The sequence below is a fragment of the Ursus americanus genome, chromosome 2 (genome assembly GCF_024610735.1).
Source record: "Ursus americanus isolate L20-20 chromosome 2, mUrsAme1.1.p, whole genome shotgun sequence".
Lineage (NCBI taxonomy): Eukaryota > Metazoa > Chordata > Mammalia > Carnivora > Ursidae > Ursus > Ursus americanus.
In genome coordinates, this window is record NC_142128.1 from 52,168,254 (window position 1) to 52,195,153 (window position 26,900).

Genomic DNA, 26,900 nt, shown 5'->3' on the forward strand with positions numbered 1-26,900 from the left:
TTTTCTGAAAGTTTGTGTTAAGCCACTTTTACAACAAAAAAAGTGAAAATAGCATTCACTAGCTACATTAGTACCTGTTTTCCCTCACTGAAAGAAAACAAAAGAGGATTTTCGCTTTTATGAAAAAAAGTGAAAATAGCATTAAGCATTTGTTTTGCAGCAAGCCTTTATAGAGACAGCGGGCACCCCAAGCAACCAGAGTGGCCCTGCCAAACTCCAGCCCTGGGAACTACTCTCAGCATCTCAGCATCAGCTGCTAGCCCTTTGAACTGTGTCGGTGAGCAGCTGGGCTCTATCTCATTTTATTTTGTGCATCTGTTAGCAAGATGTGTCCTAAGATATCAGGAAAGCTTAAGAAAGGTTATTTTGGGCATCTGGGAATGCTAAAAAATTTTTCCATGTAAACTAATGGTAATTGCTTCTTTGCTTTACCCCATTTAGGCTTATGAAAGTTTCATAGGAAAACTTTCATAGGAAAACTCTAGGGGGAAATCTGTATTTGGTTGGCCCGGTCATAGTAGTTCACAATTGTTACCTTTTCACTGTAAAGTGTACCTCTTCCTATTCATAAGACACAACATCTAGAAGACTTGGCTTGCATAAATAAAAAGACTGACCAATTTTCTACAAAAAATAAAAAGAAAATTTTATATGGAAAAACATACCACAAGAAGGCAAGTGGCAAATAGTAAGCATTCAGTGTCAGCCTTTCACCAGGCCCTGTACCCAGCTCCTTAGCTAATTTAATCATTAACCCCCGTAACGTGAAGAGGTAACATGCCAGAACAACCCTATGTGGTGAGGTAGGTATTATGGGTATTGCCATTTTACAGATAAGGAAACTGAGGCACATAGTGTTAAGTAACTTCCCCAAGATCACACAACTAAGAAGTGGCAGAGCTGGGACTCAAATCCAGGCAGTTGGGTTACAGTACCCATATGGATAATCACCATACTATATTGCCTCCCCTACACTATACTGTGGGAAAAAACATTTGCAAACACATTTTAAAAATTAATATCCAGGGGCGCCTGGGTGGCTCAGTTGGTTAAGCATCCAACTCTCGATCTCAACTCAGGTTTTGATCCAGGGTCATGAGTTCAAGCCCAGCATGGAAATAAAAATATCCAGAATGTATAAGAAGCTGCTATAAACCAGGAAAATAAATATAAACAACTAAATGGAAAAAAAAAATCATAGGATAAGAACAGGCAATTCATAGAGAAATGGAAAAGGTCAATATACATACTCAAATATACTGAAAGACACTCAACTTTAGGAGTCATCAAGGACAGGCAGTTAAAACAAGATACCATTTCCATCCAACAGACGAAAGCAAAAATTAAGAAGTTTGATAACAAGGACTGGGAGGGTGTATGAAAGTGGCCTCACACTGTTGGTGGTAATTATAACTTGTACTGCCTTTTTGAATGGCAATTCGGCAATATCTGTCATCATTTCAAAGGCATTTCACTTTGGACATGTAGTTCTGCATCTGGGAATTGATCCCGTGAACTTTAGTCTAACAGGACCACAATGATAAATGCACAGAGACGTTCTTCTAACTAACCCTACATAACACACTGTTGAATTCAACTGTGCTCTCTGTCTCACCCATACATCCTGTACCGAAGGTACACTCAGCCCGCAGAGCAGAAGGCTAATCTCTGTGGCACCTGCATGCTTTTCTTTTTCTCCTGTTGAGCTTACAGTCAGCTGTGTCTATCCTTAAACTTAATTCAAGCCAGTTGTACTTGTGATGTAATTACTTAATTCAATGAAAAAAAACAATGTATGTTTAAAATGGTCAATTTTGTTATATCTATTTTTACCACAATAAGTGGTCTGCCTTAAGTCTCAGAGTTGTGAAAATCAAATGAGATTGTAAAGGTAAAAGCCTTTCCAAGAGCTCCACGTAATGGTAGCCATTTTGTGGATACTGCTCTCTGACGAGTTTTTGTTTAATGGAAATTATTGTTCCTAATTATAAAAGTTTGGGAGTTACACAAGAGCACGCAGAAACAAAAATGGTTCACTGACTACTCTCTTCCCCAAACCAATTTTTTTGTCTTTTAATGCAAAGGTAATTGCTTTTATGAAAGCTACGGGAAATTCCCTAAAGAGTCCGGTAAAAGCAAGTCTCCAAAACACAAAACAAACTGCTGTTGAATTAGATGAAGCTAAAGCAAGTGTACAGTAGTGGGGAAAATATCATAAAAAATTTAAGTATTTTGTAGTTAGAATATGGCTAAGTGTCTAAACTACAAAACTAGATGGTGCAATATGGCTCTGCATTATCAGGAGAAATAAAGCAAAATTCCAATCCCGGGACACATGCTCTGAGAAAAGACCTGGCAGAGAGTATTCTTTGCATTTTTCATTTCTTCTAAGCAATGACAATGTGGTCATGAGCTACTTACTCAATTTAAACATAAAGTAGTACCTTCAGTAATATAAAGGATACCTTTAACAATACAATACAAAATGACCGTTCCCTTTGATAGTTTTTCTTGCCTTGAATTCTACTCTAATAACATAGTGAGTTTTGTTTCCTAGTCAGTTGGAGAATTTCTGTCTTTAAATGGATGTGTTAAAGCAATTTACATTTATTGTTGTAACTGATGTTTGCTATTAACTCTGCCATCTTATTTTGTTATTTTTGATATTATAATCACCGTGCCCTGCTTAATATTGAAAAAAAAATCGTTGCCCACTCACTCTGCTATTTTCATTGCCTATCTACCTTCGCACAAAAACATAAACACAGAGAGGCACAAAAAGTGTGCTCCTTAAATAGATGGTGAAAGCCTAAATGAATAAACAGGCATTTTTTTGTTTTTGCCTGTTTTGTTTTTACTTTTGTTGGTGCAATAACAATCAGAAGTAGATTTTCTTCTGTGCCGCAAAAAGCAACCAACCAACCAACCAACCACCAACTCCCAAATCATTAACATAACAAATCATTATCTGGTCAGGAAAATAAAGTATCTCCCAGGATTTCCTGGCAGGCATTGAAAGGGTCACAGACCCTTTTAAGAATCTCAATAAGTGCTAAACAACAACAACAACAACAACAACGTAAGCACTAGTGGTAATTCTGCATAAAGTCGTTTTGCTATTGGGAGCGGAGGTATCGTGGACCACCTGAAGCCAGTCCGCGGACACTTGGGGTTCAAGGGTAGGCCGTCGCTGACCACCGCAATGCGATATTACTAGTCCAATGAACATTTTAAGAGTGTACAAAGTGGACTGGAAGACCCCTAAAACCAAAATGAATCTTTTAAAGTAGACACACCTCTTGCTGTGACAGTAGGCGATACACGCCGCCGGAGAGTTCAAGATAAAACACGGAGAAATGGATTTTTCTGGCGGGTCGGGAGTCTCCGGCGGCCGTGGGAGTAGCTGTTCTGCGCCTGCGCCGAATTTCCCGCATGCTCAGTAGCTGCGGTAGGTTTGTCCTACATCCACCAACGTACGACCTATTGACGGGAAGGCGGCCAGGTACTGGACCCAACGAGGGACCTGTTGCTTGATAGCTTTCTGTTGTTGCTGTTGTTACCCTGCAAGTGTCTTTCGTCTAGCTTTGTTCCGGGCTTGTCACTGTAAGTTTCTCCCCTGCGAGTCGGGACAACGGCCTTGGGCAGGTCTGAAATTTTTTGGTCCCCTAACTCCACCCCTTTGCACAGATATAAGGAGATTACAGGGATTTATGTTTAAAAAAGAAAAAAGTTTGCATGAACCAGATTGCCTCTCCAGATATTCCAATTTCGGACCTAGATTCTTGAGTGTCAACAACTTAATTGATCGGTGCGTTTATTTTCATGCTCCGGGGTCTTTTCAAGGCTATTTATTGTAGAATTAACAAGGCAAACCTAGACAGTGGGTTCGTTAGTGCACTCAAATTTAGAGACTGCCTTACGCCTGAAATTAAATTTCGTTCAAATAGCACATATTCTTCCTACTATCTATTCTACATACTTATAGGCTTGCTTGATTTATTCAGATTTCCTTGAAAATATAATTGCTAGTTCAAAAGATGTGTACATTTTACTTTGAGTAAGCTTTTCAAAATCATCCTAAGAGGTTTTAACCACTTTGCATCCTTGCTAACAGTGTTCAGGAGGATGTTCCCTCACAGGCTAGCCAACACTGGGCTTTTTTATCTATGCCAGTGTTACACATAAACAATCATCTTTTGCTGTTTTAATTTGCATTTCTTTCATAATTAAGTTGAGCATTTCATGTAATTAACGGCCATTGTTTTTCTTTTAACAGGAATAGCCTATTTGTGTCCTTTGCTCATTTTTCTATTAGATTATTCATCTTTAACATATTGATGTAAAAGCCCTTTATATAACCAAAATTAACTCAGATGTCTAGTACATGATACAAAAATTTTTTTCGCATTTTGTCAGTCATCTGCTTTGCTTGTGGTAATTTGATTACATAGATATCTTAGTTTTTGTGCAGTCAAATTTGTCAATATATTCTTTTATAGATTCTTAGTTTTTCTCATGTTTAAAAGTCCTTTACCAAATTTACAAAATATTTCACCGGTTTTATTCTCATGCTTTTGTGGTTTCATTCTTTACTTCTAAAATCATGCATTGATCTGGAATGTATATTGATACAAAGAATGCAAAAAGCTTCCCACATTTTTTTTAAAAGATCAGCAACTGTTCCCACCATTTTTGCACTAACTTTCCCTTGTGATTTGAAATACCACCGTTAGTGTGTTTGGATCTATTTCTGGGATTTAATTCCGCCAAGGACTAAACTGTTTAATTGCTATAGTTTTATATCATATTTTGGTAACTGGCAAGGAGAGTATCTTGGCTCATTGTTCTTTTTTCAGAATTTGCTCTGCTATGCTCATATTTTTATTTTTCCAGATGACCTTCAACCGTAGCATCACTCAGTCAGGTTTCAAAAGATACAGTCTTTGTATTTTGATCAGGAACTCGTCATTCATTTTTAAAAGATTTTATTTTTCATTTGAGAGAGAGTCAGAGAGAGAGAGAGACAGAGAACAAGCAGGGTGAAGGGAGAGGGAGAAGCAGGCTTCCCACTGAGCAGGAAGCCCAATATGGGGCTCAATCTTAGGACCCTGGGATCATGACCTGAGCCTAGGGCAGAGGCTTAACTGACTGAGCCACCCAGGCACCACTATCATTCATTTTTAGATCCGATTTAATCCTCATGTGTTCACCACCCTTATATTCAATTCAAGATACCTCTCCCAGGCTATCAAAGGAAATGGATCATTTGATTCCTGTTTTTGATCCTTCAGAGCTAGCCGTATTGGCTACTATAAAGGTTTCTTAAAAGATGGTATGTTAGGTTGATAGCCGTAAATGGCATACAACCTTTTTCATACGCACTTTAAGCCTCAAGCCCTGAATGTTTTGGAAAAAAAAAAAACCTCTGTAACGTGATTCTGGATTGTATTGGTTATCATATTACATCCTCAGGGTCAAAATAATGTTGCAGAAGCTATAGGAATTTTTTGCCCGGAACACTACCCTGTCTCTGCAGGATAGCCAGTAATGAGAACAATTGTCACAATCATGATTAGCCAGTATGATTTAGTGCTTACCTTGTGCCTGGGACTGTTACAAGTGCTTTACCTGCATTACTCGTTTAATAATTACAATACTATTACTAGCTCCATTTTACAGAGTGAGGCACAGAGAATTTAAGTGGCTTTCCCAAGATCACATAGCTAAGAAACGCCAGAGCCAGGATTTGAACACTGGCGGTTGGCTGCAGAACCTGTGTGTTTAGCTACCTTATCCTGTTTTTGAGTAAGCTGTCCGAAAGCTGTGTTCCCAAAGGGTGGTGCTTTAGGACCCAGAAGATGTAAAACTGGTAGAGAAGGAAGTCTCCTGTATATAATCTGAACTGCTATAAGGAAGTTTGCAATTTGCAGGTAGCTTTTCAGAGGCTGCTGGCGCCCCGCAGCGTGGTGTGTTCTCCAGCAATACTATCAACAGGTGATTCTCCTTTGGGTTCTGGGAGGGGGCACAATTAAAAAGGCTAAAAGGAACCTGTTTTCCAGATGTGTTTTGATAATATGATTAGATTCATTTTATTAAGGGCCAAAATTGTATTCATTTGTTTAAAAAAAGTAAGAAAAATATTAGACAAGGGGATAATATTTCATCACTAATTATGTTTGGGCCGAAGAAGTATTTCAGAGAAATCGGTAGAAATGTTTTATTTGCCAACTAAAAGCGATTTGCGGGTTCTCTTTAAAAATCACTGTTATGCTTTACATCAAACCTGTTACATTCTTATGAAACTGGTGTTAGCTTTAAATGGCATTTTGTATACTATGCATTTTATGAGGAATGTAGTAGAAAAAGCCTAAAAGGTTGTCCTCATAAGAAAATACTGTGAATGTGGAAACAAAAGGAAGTGGTTTAGTCATATTTGAAGCCTGACAAGGCTGGAATGATTGCTTAATTGGCTCAAACATAAGTGATATCTGTGGAAAGGTAAAACACTACCATACAGTGAGGGAAAATGATCTGCCTTTCACCAATGGCATTTAAATAACATGGGGACTGAAAGAGCATACCAACACATATTAAAATAGCCTCAGTAGTTAAGACATTTGGGTAGTACATGATTGATTGCCTGAAGACTACCTTTTCCAGTGTGGAATAAATCAGATATGCCTCTGGTCATGGATAATAAGGAAGTAGAGGTAAGGTCAACAAAGTGTTTGCTGAATTATTTCTCCTGTTTTCTATTTGAGTCTTAGGTAATTTTCATAAGCAGTTTTTCCACCTAGCATGCCAATAAAATGAATCTAGCCTGATTATGATGTAATAAGATAAAGAGAATTTAATACATAGGAATTCATTTTATTTTCGTCTTAATTCCAGACAGCTACTGGCCACAGTATGAAATTCATTACCTTACATCAAATTCAATTCTGTTCTCCTTTTGAAGGGTTTCAAACACTTCCCCTGTGTATTGTCTCAATTAATGTCCATAATCCCTGTGAGTAGAATGCGGATGGGAGAAAAAAGATGTAAAGAGCTTAAAAGGCACGTCAGATCAAATATGCAGTCAGAAATTGGCGGTAGAATAATGGCTTGCTGAATGGAGATTCATAATGTCCCTTCAGTTCTATATTGTGTTCCTTCGTTGCACTGAAATAATGTTGACCTGATTCGTTTAGAGGAACGAGAGTTTTTGTCTTCAGTTCGTTCCCTGTGAGCACTCTGAGACAGAGAAAAAGTCCAAGAGGTTTGTTAGGGCGTGTTCGTGGGATCACTTATGGGAAGTGTGAAAAAGGTAGTGATGCCTTGGGAAGTGGGGAGTTGGCCGGCGATGCAGTCTCAGCGAGGGCCCCAGTCAACCATCCATGCTGGGCATTCAGAAGCTAGGATGACCCAGCAGAGTTGGGGTGGCAGCCCCTTTGGAGTGTAGAGTGGCCTTTAAACCCATCTCCTCTGTTGACCTGTTGCAGGTGCAATGACTCCTCTCAGATAAATTCCCAAAGAAAGATGGCAGCTAGGAGCCATCTGTTGGTGGCAGTCTCATCAGTGGGGAAATGTTCTTCAGCCCTGAAGGGAGTCTGGGTGGTACATCCCTGCCTCAGAACAGTCACTAAAATTGCAGGGTTTGAATTTGTATTTTCAAAGAGGAATATACACGTTATCCTGAAGGCTGTTTTTCCAGTATTTTCCATGGGGCCAGGGGCTATTCTGACACTCATTACTTTTCCAGATGATTGGTCTTCACCCCAATTAAGTGCATGTTCTCTTTATTTGGCAACTGATGATGATAGTAAATAGCCAGCAGATTAAATTTTATTTAATCTCTAATGGAACATTCATTGGTTTTTAGAAACTAATTGTAATCCCATGCAACCCCTCCTTTTTAAAATTAGTCTGTATGTACACCCACATCCCTTATGCTATTCATACCTCTCTTGGCTCGTACCAGTTTTATGTTACAGACTTTAGGTTACAATATTTTACCCCCAACGCACCAGAATATTAGCTCGTCCATGGCAGATGTTATATCTTATATTTTTAGCCCCCGATGCACTTTCCACGGCCTCTGCACGTACATACATACACCTCATACGCAAAACTTTCTCACATGCTCATAGGCCTGGGCCAGTTTTCCCCATGCTTCAAAATGTCCTATCTGCAGAGAGAAAGAAGAGTATAAAATTTATTGAGAGAGTTATTGCTGACATGGAGGTTTTTCTAAGTCTCTTAGTAAATATTTCTTAAAGAATCTGTACAGTTAAGTACTCAGTAAATATGTGTTGAATTGAATTCAAGTGACTGAAACCAGTAATTGGCTTTGAAAGTAACAACGGTTCTCTTAATTTCCCCTTCAGGCTTATCATGGCTTCCAGTCCCACCGTGTTGATGCGGCTGGTAGCCTCAGCTTATTCTATCGCTCAAAAGGCAGGAACCATAGTCAGACGTGTTATTGCTGAAGGAGACCTGGGTATCGTGGAGAAGGTACTGAAAGTCCCATCTCATTTCATAACAACTTTATTTTTGTTCTTTGACGTTTTAGCTAAAGGATGTAATAATCTGGACAGACTTTAATAGTTGAAATAATTAATGTCTCCCCTATGGAGATTGCTAGACCCTTAGTTCAAATAGATTCTATTTCTGCTTTGAAAATGACTCCAGACTTCCTGCATCCAAAACTTTTATTTGTATGCTTGGGCCTTCTGACTGCTGTTCAGCCCCAGAGTACCATAACCAAGCTTCATATCCTAAAGTAATCTCTTACAAGACATATATAGTCCTTAGTGAACTTGACATGTTGATAAAATCTGGCATATAAATAAGTATTCCTTATAGTCAGAGCTTTAAATATTTTTCTTCTTCATGGAAAAGAAACACAAGACAAGGTTGTTTTATTTTTCCCCTAGTATGGAAATTAAAAATTCAGGTAAATTAAAAAAAAACAAACAGGTAAATTATCAGAAAGATAGTTCATCATGATAGTTAATTCTTTTTGTTTTTGTTTTTTAGGTGAGCTCTACACCCAGCATGGGGCTTGAGCTCACAATGGTGAGATCAGGAGCTGCAGACTCTACCTACTGAACCAGCCAGACGCCCCTAGTTATAGTTGATTCTTAAAAGAAAATCCTACTATGCATGTGTTCTACTTTAAAATATAATTTCTTTTTTTTTTTTTTTGAGATTTTATTTATTTGAGAGAGAGCACAAGAGGGGGAGCAGCAGGCAGAGGGGGAGGGAGAAGCAGGCTCCCTGCTGAGCAGGGAGCCTGATGCGGGCTCCATCCCAGGACCCTGAGATCCTGACCCAAGCCGAGCCAAAGGCAGACACTTAACCAACTGAGCCACCCAGGTGCCCCTAAAATAGAATTTCTTTTACAAGATTTGGTCATCATTTCACATTGCAATTTTTAAATGTAAGTTTCCATATGTTGACTTTTTATGATAACCTTTAAAGAAGATTGTATTGTAATTTTGCCCAAGTTAGAAAATTACAGGGTATGATTAACCATTAACATTATAATGATTTATAAATAGAGTTGTAGTTAAGTCACTCCTTTATGATAAATCAAGGATCTATCTAAGGCTGTTAGCAGAAAAAAAATGAGGACCAAAAATATGAGTAAAAAACAACTTAGTAATAAGTTCAGATGAGCAAATTATAGGACATTCAACATAAGTGCTTTTAAAGATTAAGAATAGGGGTGCTGGGTTGTTCAGTCAGTTAAGCGTCCGACTCTTGATTTCAACTCTGGTCATGATCTCAGGGTCCTGAGATCAAGTCCTGCGTCAGGCTCTGTGCTGAATATGGAGCGTGCTTACGATTCTCTCCCTCTGCCCCTCTCCCCCCTACTCCTCTGACTAGAAAAAAGAATTAAGAATAAAAATCAGGGAGTGTGCCTGGCTGACTCAGAAGAACACTTGACTCTTGATCTCAGGGTCATGAGTTTGAGCCCCACACTGGGTGTAGAGATTACTTAAATAAATAAAACTTAAAAAAAAAAAAGAATGAAAATTGCAAGAACAAGTTAAATCTCATTTCTAATTTTGATAGATGTATGGGCTTAGTAGTATAGGAAGTAGATACAAGATATCTTGATTTCAGAAATAATTTTTCATTCTCCATTGTCAAAAAAGATTCAAGCTATTGATAAACATGGAGATGACCTCTCCCATCCCCCATCTTGAGCCACTGTTGGGTATATTCATAAGTGGGTGAACAATGTTACCCAGACATTTGTTTTAATTCACAATTCACATTAACCAAGAAAAGATCATTTGGTGACAGATCACAGGACTCCGCTTCCAACTCTGTCCTTTTCTCTTTAACCATTAACTTAAATACAGTTTTAACAATTCATTGAATGTAACTTCTCAAAAATGTCGTGGAACAGGAGGATATAGAGATCATACTTATCAAATTTATCAGTAAAATGAACCTGGGAAGAGTAGTTAATATATTGGATCACAGAATAAGTATTCAAAAAGTTACAAACACTGAGAAAAGAGGGCCAAATCCAACAGGATATTATATCAGGAATAATTAATAAGTTGCCAAAATACTCATGTAGTAAGAAGTAAATCTGATTTATATTTCTTTAAAAAAGAGGTTTTAGTTGATAACATCCATGCTCAGTGATAAGCCAACAATGTAATTCAGCGACTTTCAGAAGGCTACTAATCTTACGGCCTTTTTTAAAGTGTTTTTTTTTTTCTATTATGAAAAATAGGAAATGGAGAGAAATAGCAAAAGTAAACAAAAATTATCCATCATGGGGCGCCTGGGTGGCACAGCGGTTAAGCGTCTGCCTTCAGCTCAGGGCGTGATCCCAGAGTCCTGGGATCGAGCCCCACATCAGGCTCCTCTGCTACGAGCCTGCTTCTTCCTCTCCCACTCCCCCTGCTTGTGTTCCCTCTCTAGCTGGCTGTCTCTCTCTCTGTCAAATAAATAAATAAAATCTTTAAAAAAAAAATTATCCATCATGCCACCACTGCCAATACCTTTGATCATTTCTTTTCAGATAGTTTCCTTAGCATCACTTATTTTTAAATTGATTTTATGCTGTGATTATATTAGATGTACCACATTGTAGCCTATAGCTAAGGAGTAATGCAAAAACAGTAATAATCTCCCTGTCCTCTGCATTGGTAATAATCTCCCTGTCGTCTGTAACGGTCAGACACTTCTAGTAATAATCTCCCTGTCCTTTGTACTGGTAATAATCTCCCTGCCGTCTGTACTGGTCACGTACTTCTGGATAAGAGATAATAAAAAAGGTAACAATCACCCTGTCCTCTCTACTGGTCAGGCACTTTGTTGATACCTCATTTTAAAAGAGGCAGGGCAGAATTAAATTTGTCACACAAAGAATTCAAATGATTCAGCTTCAGTCTGACACTATGTCAGTAGAAAGAGCAGGAAATATTATCCCGGACAAGAAAGAATTGGGATAGCTTTCCTCATATGCTTAATGGCTGTCAATGTGTCTGCTTTTCTCTAGAGAGTAGTCTCTGGACTTGATTGATATAGAAGTCATCTTCAAATTTAACAATTCTTTTAAGAAGTTTCAGCAGATAGGGGCGCCTGGGTGGCTTAGCCATTAAGCATCTGCCTTCGGCTCAGGTTGTGATCCCAGGGTCCTGGGTTTGAGCCCCGCATCGGGCTCCTTGCTCGGCAGGAAGCCTGCTTCTCCCTCTCACACTCCCCTTGCTTGTGTCCCTCTCTCGCTGTCTCTCTCTGTCAATTAAATAAATAAAATCTTTAAAAAAAAAAAAGTAGTTTCAGCAGATATTTCTAGAGTACCTATGGGGTGCCAGACACATTTCTTTAGGAAATAAAACAAAGATCTTTGTGGCCCTACATGCCAGCACACTAGTACTTTGCATTAAGGTAACCAGCAGGCTTCAGTGTGGCATGAAAGCCTTTGATTTTCATGATCATTCCTTGTTTCATTAAAAAGTATTGTAAAATTTTTAGTGTTCAAAGCAATACATTCTCTAACTCCACCTAACCAGGCATATATAAATTGCAACATGTCAGAATTCTGTGAAAGCAGCCTAACTAAAGAGGTTGTGGCTGTCATTTGCAAGATTTTCCACTGTCTTTTACTAGAATCACCATCTGACATAGGGATTGAGTGAGAATGCTATATATCAAATGTTATTGCTGCTCATTTTCATAGTTTTTATACTTTAGAAATAGGAATTCTTTCTATCATCCTGAGGACCTGTTGAATTATTAGGAAAGTGGATGGTTAGTAGATTAGTAGAAGATTAGTGAGTAGAAGTTAGAGAAGGATCCAAATTGGGAATACCTTTCAAACAGCTAAAGATAGTTTTTAGCTTTTACTGCCTTGAAAAGTTATGAATTTCTTATCTCTTCATCTTTTTAAGCAAGCGATTGATCTAGAGATCTTATGAAGGAGATTTCTTAAGTGGGGGAGGAAGTGTTCTAATAATCTAACAGCTCCTTTCCAAACGTTAACCACTATAAATCCCATGAGAAAAACCAAGCCAGGAAGCTAGTCAACTCATTTGATGTTCAGTTCTGTGAATCTAAAAACAGTCAGTGCAACTTAAAGGGCATAGACACTCATGCATTAGGAATCCGAGGACAACTTATTTCATATTAGGTCTGCTGAAATTTACATTCTTTGTTACAGACCTGTGCAACAGACCTGCAGACCAAAGCTGACCGATTGGCACAAATGAGCATATGCTCTTCACTGGCACGGAAATTCCCGAAACTGACAATCATAGGGGAAGAGGTAAGACTTGTCAGGGAGGCACTATTTTTTTAATGACTGTGTATCATACGGATTTGTACTTGCCACTTTAATGACTTCTGTATCACAGTTACTATATCTGGTGTTTTAACACCAAAATAATTAGCCTGTTCCTGGGACTGGAAGGAAATGTCTCATGATAAGATATTTAGTCCGTTTCTAGCAGATGTCTCAATTCTTAACCGCAGAAGATAGGGTTTCTGTTGTAATATTCAGCATACAAACTATAAGATGGGCAGTGTTCTAGGACCTTGGATTAAATGGATTTTGTTGTTTCTGGTTGTTTTTTTTTTTTTGTTTTGGGGTTTTTTTAATTAGGCTTATCCAAAGACTATAACACTGTGAAAGTGAAGGAATGCACATCTCGTGTAATTGAGGGAGAAGATCTGATGTCAGAACCACTTATTTATTTATTTATTTATTTATTTTTCAGTTTTTTAAAAGTGTGTTTATTAAGGGCTTAGGATGATAAGGGTCAGGAATCTTATGCTTACAAATAGGTTTTTAATGATTAATTCATGATGAATTATTACACACACTGAATCCTGTTGAGGGCAGGTTAGGCATTTAAAGCCGTGTAAATGTTTCCGTGGAAACTAAAGTCAGAACTCTTTTAATTTTTTTTGTTTGTTTTTGTTGATTGTTTTTTTTATTTAAGTTCAGTTTAGTTAACATATAGTGTATTATTAGTTTCGGAGGTAGAATTTAGTGATTGATCAGTTGCATATAAAACCCAGTGCTTAAAAAAAAACCAAAAAAACAAAAAAAAACCCCAGTGCTTATTACATCAAGTGCCCTCCTTAGTGTCCATCAGCCAGTTACCCCATTCTCCCCCCACCCCCGTCCAGCGACCCTCAGTTTGTTTCCTGTGATTAGGAGTCTCTAATGAGACGCTAATGGTTTGTCTCTCTCTCTGATTTTGTCTTGTTTTATTTTTCCTTCCCTTCCCCTGTGACCCTGTTTTGTTTCTTAAATTCCACATATGAGTGAGATCGTATGATAATTGTCTTTCTCTGATTGACTTATTTCACTTAGCATAACACCCTCTAGTTCCATCCACATCGTTGCAAATGGCAAGATTTCATTCTTTTTGATGGCTGAGTAGTATTCCATAGTATATATAGACCACATCTTCTTTATCCATTCATCTGTCAATGGACATCTACAGAGCCACTTATTTAAATAAGTTTATAACACTTAGTTGTTTTTTTTTTTTAACAGTTCAGGATAATGAAGATGGGAATTTATTCGTAGTCAACTTTGATGAGCCATATGTGGTCATTTTTGCAATTTTATTCAGTTTGCTTTATTTTTTGACTCAGTTAAGCTCTAAACATAAATGGGAAACAGGTAGGCCTAGGGACCTCTGATTTCTTCTGTTACTAAGCCAAAGGGTGCTCTGTGAATACCAAACAGCTGCAGTAACCATTGGCGTTATCTGCTTTAGGATCTGCCTTTTGAAGAAGTGGACCAAGAGCTCATTGAAGATGGTCAGTGGGAGGAGATACTGCAGCAGCCATGCCCATCCCAGTACAGCGCTATTAAAGAAGAAGATGTATGAGCCATAGGATTACTGAAGTCTTTGTTAACCTTCATGTTTGTGCTCTAGTAAATAAGAGATGCCTGTAAGATTGAAAAGCTGGGGCACCCAGGAACTTGAAATCTCTCAGGGCCCTCATAGATGTGTCAGGCGACCCCAGGGAATGTGTGACCTGTTAACTTAGGGTTCGGTTCCTCATCCTATCGGTTTCTTCTCTACTCTAAAACTATTACTAAAAGCACTTCTAGGGAGCACATCTAATTTGTAGATTTGGTGGTAAAACATTTCATTGGCGTTGGAGGCTGGAAGGAGGTGAAACAGGTTGCTGCTTTATATTGGGAAGGCCACAAAACTCACCTCGCTTACTTTATATAGTTGTTTCAATTAAATCTGTGGCTTCAGATAACTGTCCTGATTCTTCAGTTGCTGAGTTTTGATTTATTTAACACACATTCATCAAATACCTACCGTGAGTAAGGAGCTTTGCTCTGACGGAGGGAGGACACAAGGACGGTGAGACGTGGTGTCTTCCGGGAGAAGTGGGCCCCATTCACAGGTTCACACCAAGCACTGTAATTCCAGTGGACATGGCTGCATATCCTGAATCATGGTGAAGTCCTAAGTAGAAGGGATTTCTTTTTCTGTCTACTGTCAGGTTATAAACTGTTCATTTTTCTTGGCTGGATATAAACGGTGTCCTTAAGTTAAAATCAGACGGTCGTTATTTTTTTAAAAATCAGCATTTATGTGCTAGAGTGAGTAGCAGCCACATGCTGTTTAAAACATTTTTGGTGCCACTTTACAGTTTTCCCGGTACCACTGCCTAGACCTCAGTGTGTTCATAGTATTGTGTTTGTGTTCAGGTGACAGTAAATGGATGAGTAAAGCATTTCCTATTTGAAATTCTTAGATCAGACTTTTCTCTAATTTAAATGGACTTTTTCCATGATTATAAAAGAATAACGTTTTTTAACTATCACAAAACTGATAACATTAGCTTAAGCAATTCAAAATATAACTTCAAAAATGAAAAAAAGGTATTTTTAATCTACTTAAACCTATTTTTTAAATATCATATGCTTAATTTGGATATTTCCCTTTTTTCAGCTTGTGGTCTGGGTTGATCCTCTGGATGGTACCAAGGAATACACTGAAGGTTGGTCCCTCTTCCGTATTTGTTTTCGATAGCAGTAGGTCTAGTATATGATATTTAGTTGGAAATACTTAATATTTCACCTGCTACATGACAACCCAGCATCATAGTTTATGTTTATGCCCTAAAGCTGTGTGTGTGTTCATCCTCGCTGTTACTGTTTATCAGCGATTGTCAAGACAGGGAGGGAGAAAATTCAGTCCCTTCAAATACCACCCCTGACCCTCTACCAGCGCCATGATTCTAGTGTCCCCCAGGTGGGAATAACTAACACGAAGCCAGGGTTACCAGAGGGCCTACGCTGAACCCCCAGCTGTGTTGGGGCAGAAAACAAGGAAGAGCCCAGCTGTCCTCTGCCGCCACCTCCCTCCCCTGCCAGGTCCAACCCCTCCCTGACCCCCGCCCTCACCATCTGTGAGCTACTTTCTCCCTCACGGCTCCACCTTTGAAGATGAGTTTGGGAACACGGTACAATATTTCTCCTTTCTGAAATTGTCTAAGCTGAGAAAAATTGGAAAGCAACACATTAAAATAAAATTGGCAGCACTGAAGTAAAAAGACCGGGCTCAGAGCCAGAGTTTTAGGTTTTAGAAGCAGAGCATATATAAGTGTAGAGTTTTATTTTTGAAACCGAGATCTACATAGGTTTTCTTATATTGGTTCTCAGCTTCATAACTTAAAAAAAAAAAGGATTTCTCATAATCATTAGAAAAAGCTTTCTGTGTCCTTGGGTGATGAGACATATCTATAATGAGTCAGTCGCACGGTATGTACGCACGTGTATGTATATGTGTGTGTGCAGTAAAATGTCACTATGATCCGTTGAGAAATAGGGAAGCTCTAGACAGCTTAGTATGTATGAGAACACCCAGATAGATTGTTTTGATTTGGACCGCCACCTCCAGAGATTTTGATGCACTGGCTCTGGGAAAGGACCTTGAGAATCGATATTAAAAATTATGCCAGTTGAGGGGCGCCTGGCTGGCTTAGTCAGTAGAGCATGCAGCTCTCGATCTCAGGGTCGTGAGTTTGAGCCCCATGTTGGGTGTGGAGCCTACTTTAAAAAAATTATGCCAGTGAATTCTGATGCTGCTTGATAATCCGCAGAAACCCTACCTTAGAGGCTTGAAATGCAGGTCTAGACAGTAATCCTGGAGCGGATAGTGATCCAGCAGGCCGGAGTGACATGGATGGTGGCGGAGGGGCACAGGAGTCTAACCATAATGGCTGTGGAGTTATGGGTGACTTATTCCATTGGTATACAAACTGTACTAATGAGGCTGTGTTTATCGATTCAGTTCAGTGGCTAAATATCCTACTTCTGTCTCTGGCCAGCCGTCTCTTGTAATTTGTGCATTTTGCCAGAAGTAGGATTGATCGTGGGTGAATCATTACAGGTTTCTTATTTTTATTCCAAAAATAACTTGGAGCAATTGACATGCTGATGATAAGTCATAATATGAGAAAGTTATGTAATGGATCTTCTTGATACTCATTTCTTCCTCACAGGTCTTCTTGACAACGTGACAGTCCTTATCGGAATTGCTTATGAAGGAAAAGCCATAGCAGGAGTTATTAACCAGCCGTATTACAACTACCAGGTATTACTATAAATGATACAAAAATATTTTATTAGATAAATAAGTAGAGTGTTACATGATTCCTGATGTTATCTAATTCAGTGGTTTCTAGCTTCATTGCCCGTACAATTATTGGGGAGGTCTTCAAAATACAGCTTCCCAGATTATACCCTAGACCTGTTGAATCAGAACCTCTCAGGGCATTGATACCAGGAATGTATATGTATGTATCTGTGTGTACGCAGACACACCATATGTATTATATATATATATAAATTTGTGTGTGTGTGTGTGTATGCCTCATGATTCAAATGTAGGAGTTTGGGAATTACTGACATGGTTCTTGATTAGCTTGGTCATTGAGACACCTGATTTACAGGTGGTTCTTGAAGCATATTGAAGAAATGAACCATTTCAACCAAGAAAAGATGCTAGCCATGTTGTTTTCCAGGTAATACTATACAGCGCCTAAATTTCAGTCAGCATTGATAACAGAACTAGCTATGCTCTTGCACTCATTTCTCTTTTATTTTGTCTCTCTAATCTGCTCTGACTTTCTATTATACTCCAAAGAAACTGTCTTCCTTAGAAGCAAGAGGCTAATGTAATTCCAAAGCAGAAATATACCATAAAATCGCATTAAATGTTAAAGGAAATTGTTGCAGTAAAATATTTGAGGTATTTACATTAGTGTGATCTTGGTAGAACTTTGGAGAATCAAAGCAACCAGAGTGGGGACTATTACGACTGAATTAATAATTTGAGTTAAGAGCAGGGTTAATCTCTGCTTCTAAGATAAATTTGTTTTTCATGTGTACGATTAAAACTTTTTATTTATAATCCTGTGCTTCTTAAAATCATTTAGCAAAAAAAGTGCATTATGAGGAAAGTCTCCTATACCGTGAATTGCTGAAGTGTCCATGAACTCTTTTAATATGACTTTAACGTTTATACAGCATTATATGCAGACACAAGTTTGTGGTTTTTTATGTAAACCTGAAAGTAAGTTAATACTATTACTTAAAAGAGGGGCATTTAATTCATAGATAATGTTGTAATGCATGGCACTTTTCATCAGAAGATCACAGTGTTTAGGACTTATTAATACTTTCCATCACTTTTTTCTGAGATTAGAAACATTGTATTCATTTTCCACAGAACAATGAAAAGCAGAAGTTAAGGGAACACAGGAATGAAGCAAAGGTGAGAAAAATAGCTAGGGTTTTGGCCCCACTAGTAGGTAGAAAAGAGGCAGGTGACTTGTGGCACCCCAGGTGGCCATTGTCCATCCCATGTCCCGGTTCACTTCCTCCTGTTCTGCTTTTCCCATTGCTGTCTCTCCCTTTCCCACAGTTCTCTGCACTCTTTTTCCTCTCATCCTCCACTCTTGCTTATGCCTTAAAATTTGTTGCAACAAGTGGAAAAGTTGCTCAGCTCTGTTGATGGTATTCAAGGCTCGAGCTTCAATTTTAAGTAATCATCAGTATAATAATAATAATAGCTAAAATTTGTCAAGAGTTTCCTGCGTGCTGCCAAACTCAAGGGGTTCACATGTATTATCTCATTTAATACACACCACAGTCCTTGAAGGAAACTTTCTTTCTGTTTTGCAGAAGAGGAAACTGAGGCAAGTAACTTGCCCCCAGACCACCCAGTTTGTCATTGACAGATCTGGAGATTGAAACCCAGGTCCAGGGGTACCTGGGTGGCTCAGTGGGTTAAGTGTCCGACTCTTGATTTCAGCTCAGGTCATGATCTCGGGGTCCTGAGATCGAGCCCCAAGTTGGGTTCCACACTCAGTGTGAAGTCCACTTGGGATTCTTTCTCTCCCCCTCCACCTACCCCTCCCCCGTGCTTCCTCGCTTTCTCTCTCTCTCTGAATAAATGAATAAATAAAATCTTAAAAAAAAAAAAAAGAAGAAGAAAGAAAGAAAGAAACCCAGGTCCAGGCCCATAGCAAATACTCTATAGTGCTTCCTTGAGCTGGATAAAAGCCTTCTAACAATTCAAACTTTAGTATTCTAACAGATACAGAAGCTGGTAGGCACTTAAACAGTGTGGCTTAGTGCAAGGAAACCTAATCTGTCTACCTGTCGGAGATTGCTTCTTAACCACTATGAATCGTAATTAACCATTATGGAGTAAGAGGACAATGTTAGCCTTTATCACCCCCCACCTCGCCCCAGAAAGTTGGTGTGGTGCTCTGAAGGAGAGAGACAGGCGAGGAGCTCAGCGGAAGGCTGGCTGGTGGCTTTGTGGGGTTGCATTTATCTCACCAGGGTGCCAGATCTTTGCCTACATACTCACTCACGGAGGGACTGTGACATCTTGGGAAGCAGAATACCCGTGTCCACTCTTTAGTATGCTTTCCTTTCTTTTTCAGAATAACTGGAGAGCTGCATTAATAACTGTGTTCCCTGAAAGCATGACCTGTATCTCAGCAATCAAGTGACAGCCCAATGGGCATCAGAGCCCGTCTGTACTTTTCAGTTCTAAGACTGTCCTGTAGTGTAGACTCGATGGTGAACCCAGGAAGCACATGAACATATGTTGAGCACCAGTGCTTCTTCTTTGGTTCCCTTATTGCCCCATTTGCAGGGCGAGCTGTGAGCAGACAGCCTTCAGCTGGCCACCTCTTCATGGGTTGCCTCACCTGTGAAGAGCTGCATGGTCCCGTGATGTGACAGTCTCTCAAGGCAGCCCCTTTCCAATGACTGATTATTGCATAAGTATAAGTGCCTCGTGTTTCCTTCCGATTTTTATAACTCTGAAGGGCCATTCTAGCTTCAGAGCTCCCCATAGGACCAGCTGAGACTGTTGGTGGCTCTGCATCACAGCTCTGTGTCTCTCTCTCCCCCAGTTGTTCTTCCCTCCCTCCCTTCCATGGGGGTTAATCCAAAGGGTACTCTGTAATAAACACTCTCCCTATCTCAGGGTCTGCTCCCCAGGAAATCCAGCCTGCAACATAAGCATATTTCAGTGTAACAGCAGCCAGGGTACTGTTAGTGGGCAAATAAGATGATGTGTTTGAAAGCATTTTATTTTTTTTATTTTTTAAAGATTTTATTTATTTTTTCGAGGGAGAGCGAGAGCGCATGCACGCAAGTGGGAAGGAGGGGCAGTGGGAGAAGCAGACTCCCCACTGAGCGGGGAGGCCAATGTGGGACTCGATCCCAGGACCCTGGGATCATGACCTGAGCCGTAGACAGATGCTTAACCCACTGAGCCACCCAGGCGCCCCTATTTTAACAAGGAAAATGGGCAGTATAGCTTAGTGATGAGGAATAATTGGCTTTGAATACAGATGAGCCTGAGTTTGGTTATGATCTTCCTGGAGTCCTTGGGCAGGTTACTTTAATGATTCCAAATCTCGTTTTTCTCATCTGGAAAACAAGAAATGATAATACCTACATTGTGGAGTTGTTTGGGGATTAAATGAGATGATACATGTAAGGCACTTAGTATAATGCCTGGTACTTGCTTAGTATTCAGTAAAATATTATGTCTGTATGTCCACAATATATGTTTACTGTATTAACATAATGGTGTTTCGATGACTCTGTGTTAATCATTTTATCCATCAGATTATGTTTTTCTGTATGAGAAGTATAGTTATAATAATGTGTTTGAAAACTCTTTGAGCTCTGCAAAGGAAGATACAGATGCTAAGACTGCATTGTCATTGCCCTTCTGCTGCCACAATTGTCAGTCAGATCTTTAACCCTGACCCCATTATCCACGGCTACTCTTCAGTATCAGCCTGTTCGGCTGCCCTGTCTCTATAGCAGCAAAATACATTATTGCCATTACCTATTCCCATAGTAACAAGATCCTTGTTCCTTGGATAATGAAAAGTAGTAATCGATACATGGTGTTTCATTTCCTGGGGACTTCAGTACCTTTTGCAAACAGCTCTTTTCAAATACAATAATGAGAATACTGGCTGATTTAGAGAGAGACGGGAATCAGTATATGATGTTTCCTTTTTCTGAGGACTTTAAGGAATAAGCACAAGTTCTCTTCAGTAGCTCTCAAACCCAGTTCTTAACCAAAACAGCAAGAGAATACTCAGTTGATTATCTCAGGAAAATTATATGGTGGATGATATTGTTCTTGTTCTTTATTACATTACAGTATCATATTTTTTATTAAAAAAGAAATCATGATGCTAACCTAAAGCGATATTCTATGTATGGCTGACGTTTTTCTCCAGATGATTACAAACTCTGCTATTGTCTCACTCACTTACATAGGCAGGACCAGATGCTGTGTTGGGGAGGACAATCTGGGGAGTTTTAGGTTTAGGTGCCTTTGGGTTTCAGCTGAAAGAGGTGCCTGCTGGGAAACACATCATCACAACGACCCGCTCCCATAACAACAAGTTGGTGACTGACTGTGTCACCGCCATGAACCCTGATGACGTGCTGCGAGTGGGAGGAGCAGGAAATAAGGTATGAACATGCAATTGAATCATGGAAAGAAATCCTGAGCATTTCCCGAAATGGGAAATAAGATCTGGGAAGAAGGAATTAGAGATTATAATTGACCATTGAAAGCACATTTCAGCAACATTTGAATTTTTAAAAAATGTTATGGTTCAAGTCTTTTTATCTAAGAGATGTCTGTGCTAATAGAAGTCATCAGGAGATCTTGTGCCTCTTGCTAGCCCTCGTATTCTTGGGGACCCTCTTGGGTTACTTCCTAGACCTTTCTTCTGCGGACACTAAGGAAGGGCCTGCATCCCCTTCCTAGATACTTCCCCCATTCTTTCACCTAGGCTTCCATCCTCCTGAGAAAATTGTGAAACAGAACACAGTGGGATCTGCATCCCTAGCCCTGATCTCTTCTCATCTGACTGCCTCCTGGATATCATCACGATGACATACTGCAGACATCTCAAATTCAGCATGCCCAATTGGACCTCTTCCTTTTTTCTTCCTGCCCCTACGTGCATTCCTCCTATTTGCTGTCTGCTTAATGGCACCACCATTTTCCTAATTGCTCCAGCCAGACGCCTGAAAGTCATCCTAGACTCCTTCCTTCCTCATATCCTATCTGTATCTTCTTAATTCCTCCCTGTTGTCTCTTCTTGTCCATCTCAACTGCCCCCACCCTCGTTGAAACCTGTCATCATCTCTCAGCCAGACTTCCTTGGATAACTCCCTGCACAATGGAATGTAAATTCCCCTGTATTTTGGCCCTTATCTCTCACCCAGCCTTATTTCATGCTGTCCCCCAACTCAGAGCCTGGTGATACTGGACGGGCTGTAGTTCTGATGCATGTGCATTTCACACTTGTGTACCCGGCACGGGGAAGGCAAATAGTAAATTTGAACTGAGTGAAATTCATTTTTCTTCACCTACCGTTTGGAAGCAATCATCAACTATTTTTAGATTTCCAGAAGCATTTACTGGTAAGAGGATGAAAATGGGAGTTTAAAAATAACAGTATTTGGGGGGAAAAAAATCTAAAACATTTCAAAGTAAAAATGTATTCTTGGTATTCACTAAATAGTGACAGGTGATTTCTCTTTGCCCTTACTTTTATAACCACAAAAATCCCGTTAGGTCTTTTATTCCCAATGGGCACCATTCTCCTTAGGAAAAAAGTCCCTATCCTCCATATCCCCCACCTTTTCTCCTATAAAAAGACCTTGTTGGGCAGTTATTAACTTTTTTTTATGTCAAGGACTTCTTTTAGAGTCCAGTGAAGGCTACGGCCCTTCTTCCCTCAAGAAAATATACCCGAGATAGTTCTTGGTACATAATAAGACTTGACCCATATTTTTTAAATGAAAGAAAAACATTTTCCATGAAAGTCTACAGCAACGTTTAATCGTTTGATGGTGTTCTTGAAGAGTACTAAGAAGAGTAATTGGTTACATTGCGTTCACTGAGATTTTCCTGATTCTTTCAGTCTGCTCTCTTCATCTGAATATGTGAAGTCTGAATTTTACAGTACAAATTATTTTACAGTATAACCAAAAATAAGTAAACGACTCATGAAAGCCTGATAGCAGGTTACTCTTTTTAAAGAGTCATGCAGTTTCTGTCAGTGACCTCAGTTTTGTTTGGGAATTATAGGAGTTATTAAGGTGACAGTTTAAAAATTCATATTTTGGTGGTAGAAACAGTAATACGTAGGAGGACTCCAAAGACTTGAGAAACTACTTGTTAGCCTATCAGCATTGCACATGTGTTAGGACTTACTGCAGTTTATGCATTAGTGTACTACTTGATGTTCTTCTATCCTTTATGTAATCTACAAGATTAAAAATCTTCAGTTTTTCTACAATAAACAGTATATTGCTTTTACAGTAAGAAAAAACATAATAAAAAGAAAACTTCGTTTATGTAAGTAGGACTACAAAGACTGTTCCGATCTCCTTGTAGCTTATTTAACCACTCTCACCCCACCCCCGGTCACTGTATGATTCTATATTCTATAGTATTCTGTATATTTCTCCGTAATACTCATGTCTTTTCAACCTGCTAAAGGCTTTCACCTAAGTTGAGTCTGACAGAGGAATAAATGAAATATACTTGATAGAAACAAGCAATTTCTCTTATTCTTTGATCATTTCATGGCCTGGGGATAATTATTATCTCCAACCTTACAGATAATTCAGCTGATTGAAGGCAAAGCCTCTGCATATGTATTTGCGAGTCCTGGATGTAAGAAGTGGGATACTTGTGCTCCGGAAGTCATTTTACATGCTGTGGGAGGTCAGTCCCTTTTACTTTGGGGAATTACAAGTGTTACCGTTTTTATATTATGCTAAGACAGAGTATTTCAGTATATTACTTTACCTAGATTCTGAGGATATAAAAGGTCGAAGGAATCCTAGAGATGAGCCAGTCCAACCCCCACATTTCAGAAGTGAGAACGTTGATTTTTCAGCAAATTCATTTTCTTTAGTAATTTTTATCTTTTGAACTTCCATCTACATCTAGTTGATTTAATTAAACCCTTACTGATTTGTGGCTTTAATGCTTCTAGGGTTTCTTTTTTTGTGTGTGTGAAAAGTAAAATGTTCATCACCATTGTCTTCACCTCACTTAGTTTCATTTAAGCCAATACTGGTAAATGTTTTAGTACTAGTGCTTAAGATCATGGAGTTAGAATTTTTTTTTAATCTGACTGAAAATACATTACAAATATATGCATAGTAAGATGATTTTTCAATTTCCGTTAGACATCAGTTTACTTCTACTCTTAAACAAAATACTTGATTTTTGTTCTATCCTTTCTCCTAGTATATTATCCATATCATATCTCATCAGCATATTGTATGACAAGGGAGTCAAATTTATCACAATCCCATCTCATTAGGATGCTAAATGAAACTGTAATGTTACGCAATTATATTTGATGAACATACTTCACTTAAACTCTTACTAAATAAAGTGTTCATAGTGGTAGAATGAGGAAAACACTTGAAAATGGGAATAGTAGTGATGGCGTAGAACTAACGGGAAAAGTAATCATCTCAGGAAAAGAGAAATTAATTGATACTGAGAAATATGAATTAAAAACGCTAAATGAAATTAATTTTAATCAGGGAGAAAAAATAGTTTTTCATCTTTCAGTTAATCAAAATTGTTCTATAGTTTTAAATTCAAGTGAATTAAAACTTAAACCTTTAGGGTCACTCATTATTTTTCCTATCTTATCCAGAATCAATTGTTATTATCACGTAGGGGAGTAAGAGGCACTTAAAAATAACTAGAAACATAACGATCTGGCCAGCCACTAATGCTGTATTGATGTTTCTCCTGTAGGCAAGTTAACCGATATCCATGGAAATGCCCTTCAGTATAACAAGGAGGTGAAGCACATGAACTCCGCAGGCGTCCTCGCCACGTTGCGCAATTACGACTACTATGCAAGTCGAGTTCCGGAATCTGTGAAAAATGCACTTGTTCCTTAAAGGAAAATTTCATTTATTTAGCTAGGAGGAGGACACTTGATTCTATATGCTTCAAAGCGAATCGGATGGAATTATTAGAGTTCCACTTTGACTTTATTCATTGTTGATTGGTGATTTATATTTAGTTCCTTAGGTGTACAAAAAGAAATTAAAGAACTTCTTGGTTACTTAATCACCCAGGCCAGTTGTGAGATCAGAAAGATGTATAAAGTAAGTGTGTGACAGTTCTTTTCCTCCTTGTACTTGGAGGAATGAAAGGAAGGTTTAGTTTCAACTCGCTATTCTGGTCGGTTGTTTAATCAACATTCCTGTTATTTGTGGGCAAGATTTCTTCAGGGCACAGAATCACAAGTTGTTACCTGAATCTCATTCTTGTTTTTCACCATAATTTTAAGTTTTCCTTTCCTGCAGTTATGCATATATTGAAATGTCATGTATGTTGATGAAACAGATTTATGGGAAAAAGCTTCTTTGTTATAAATTATTTAATTCTAGCTCTTTATGTTCTTTACCACCTTTTAAAACTTTTAAGCAGCATTTGAAAATGACATATTCTGTACTGTGGACATTACTTTATTCTTAATAGTGTCCTTGTAATGCCTAACTGTGGCAAGTTAGGTACTTAACCTTAGTTCTTTCCAAGGGGGGATTATAACATAAGCTATCAAAATTATTCTGACATTCTGCCTAGATTTTTCTTTTTTAGATCTCCTTCCAGTGCTTTTAAATAAATTTCTGTTACTGGATTAGGCAAGTCGTCTAAATTTTTGGTTCTCAAACCCAACTACATATCAGAATCAGCCAGGAGGCTTTACAGAAATACAGAGTCATAGGCTCATCCCAGCATTTTTGATTCTGTATGTTTTAAGAAGGCTACTCCAGGGAGTTTGATAATCATCGAAGTTTAGATAATGTCTTCAGAACACCCGTAACCTAGTCTGAAGAGGTCTTTGTGGCTTTGACACCTTTGACGACTCCAGTCTCTTGCGACTCTCTTCTCGGTGATTTTCTTCTTCCCTGTTCTGTCCACTCCTACTTGGTCTCCTTTCTTGGTTTCTATTTGTTTCCCTTCCCTTAAATGTCAACATTCACCAAGATTCTGCTCTAGGTTCCCTCCACTTTCTCAGTAATGACCTAATCCACACATATGGCTTCATTTGGGTGGTTTGCCCTTAATTCCATAATCTTTATCTAGGTTAGAGCTCACAGGGGCGCCTGGCTGGCTCAGTCAGTAAAGTGTGTGACCCTTCATCTTGGAGTTGGGAGTTCAAGCCCCACCTTGGGTGTAGAGCTTACTTTAAATAAAACAAAACAAAACACTTCTCAAATTCTAGGCTGCCATGCCCAAGAGCCTGCTTTGATGTCTCACAGGTGTCTGTGAATTATGTTATATCTACAAAGCTCTTCATTCTTTCCCATGCCTCCTTAAATTATTTTACAAATCCTCAAGGTGATCCTAATAACTGGCCAAATTTGGAAATCACTTCCTAAATCTATTTACTTGCCTCTAAGAACAGAATTCTCTATCTATAGAGAGGAGACTAAACCTAATTAAAAAAAAAACAAAACACCCAAGAGCAATGTGAGAATAACTTTGAAGGCATTTTCTACAGGTTCCTATTTAAAAATGAGTTATCCAAGAGGCATATTTGGAAGTCGACGTTCTCTCTTCATTCACGTTCCCTATACATTAATTTACACCCTGATACTCCTTTATTTCTGCCAGAGATCACTGTGACATCTTCCTGACTAATCGGCCTGCCTGCACTGTAACTCCTCTCCACTCCACTTATCACATCCTCCAGGGCGATTTTTCACAAAGTCAAATATAGCAGTGCCACTCTCTTACTTAAAATCTTTTAGGGCTTCCTATTGCCTTCAGGGTAAAATACAAGTTTCTTGTCAC

At 38.8% G+C, this 26,900-nt stretch overlaps 1 protein-coding gene across 7 annotated transcripts; it reads left to right on the plus strand.

Moving 5' to 3' along the window:
* Positions 1 to 3,419: 3,419 nt before the first annotated feature.
* BPNT1 (3'(2'), 5'-bisphosphate nucleotidase 1) lies at positions 3,420 to 26,564 on the plus strand. 7 transcript variants are annotated; one of them, XM_045809631.2, is made up of 11 exons: positions 3,435 to 3,603; positions 5,931 to 5,994; positions 8,367 to 8,493; positions 12,668 to 12,772; positions 14,238 to 14,345; positions 15,438 to 15,486; positions 16,993 to 17,084; positions 18,222 to 18,266; positions 21,317 to 21,514; positions 23,684 to 23,789; positions 24,846 to 26,564. In XM_045809631.2, exons 3-11 carry the CDS (start codon positions 8,374 to 8,376, stop codon positions 24,992 to 24,994), a joined length of 972 nt encoding a protein of 323 aa, XP_045665587.1. In that variant the 5' UTR covers positions 3,435 to 3,603; positions 5,931 to 5,994; positions 8,367 to 8,373; the 3' UTR covers positions 24,995 to 26,564. The 7 variants fall into 7 exon arrangements, with proteins under 7 accessions (XP_045665588.1, XP_045665587.1, XP_045665586.1 ...); XM_087856256.1 differs by having other exon boundaries at positions 3,484 to 3,502; XM_045809632.2 differs by lacking the exon at positions 5,931 to 5,994 and having other exon boundaries at positions 3,420 to 3,502.
* The last annotated feature ends 336 nt before the right edge of the window (positions 26,565 to 26,900 follow it).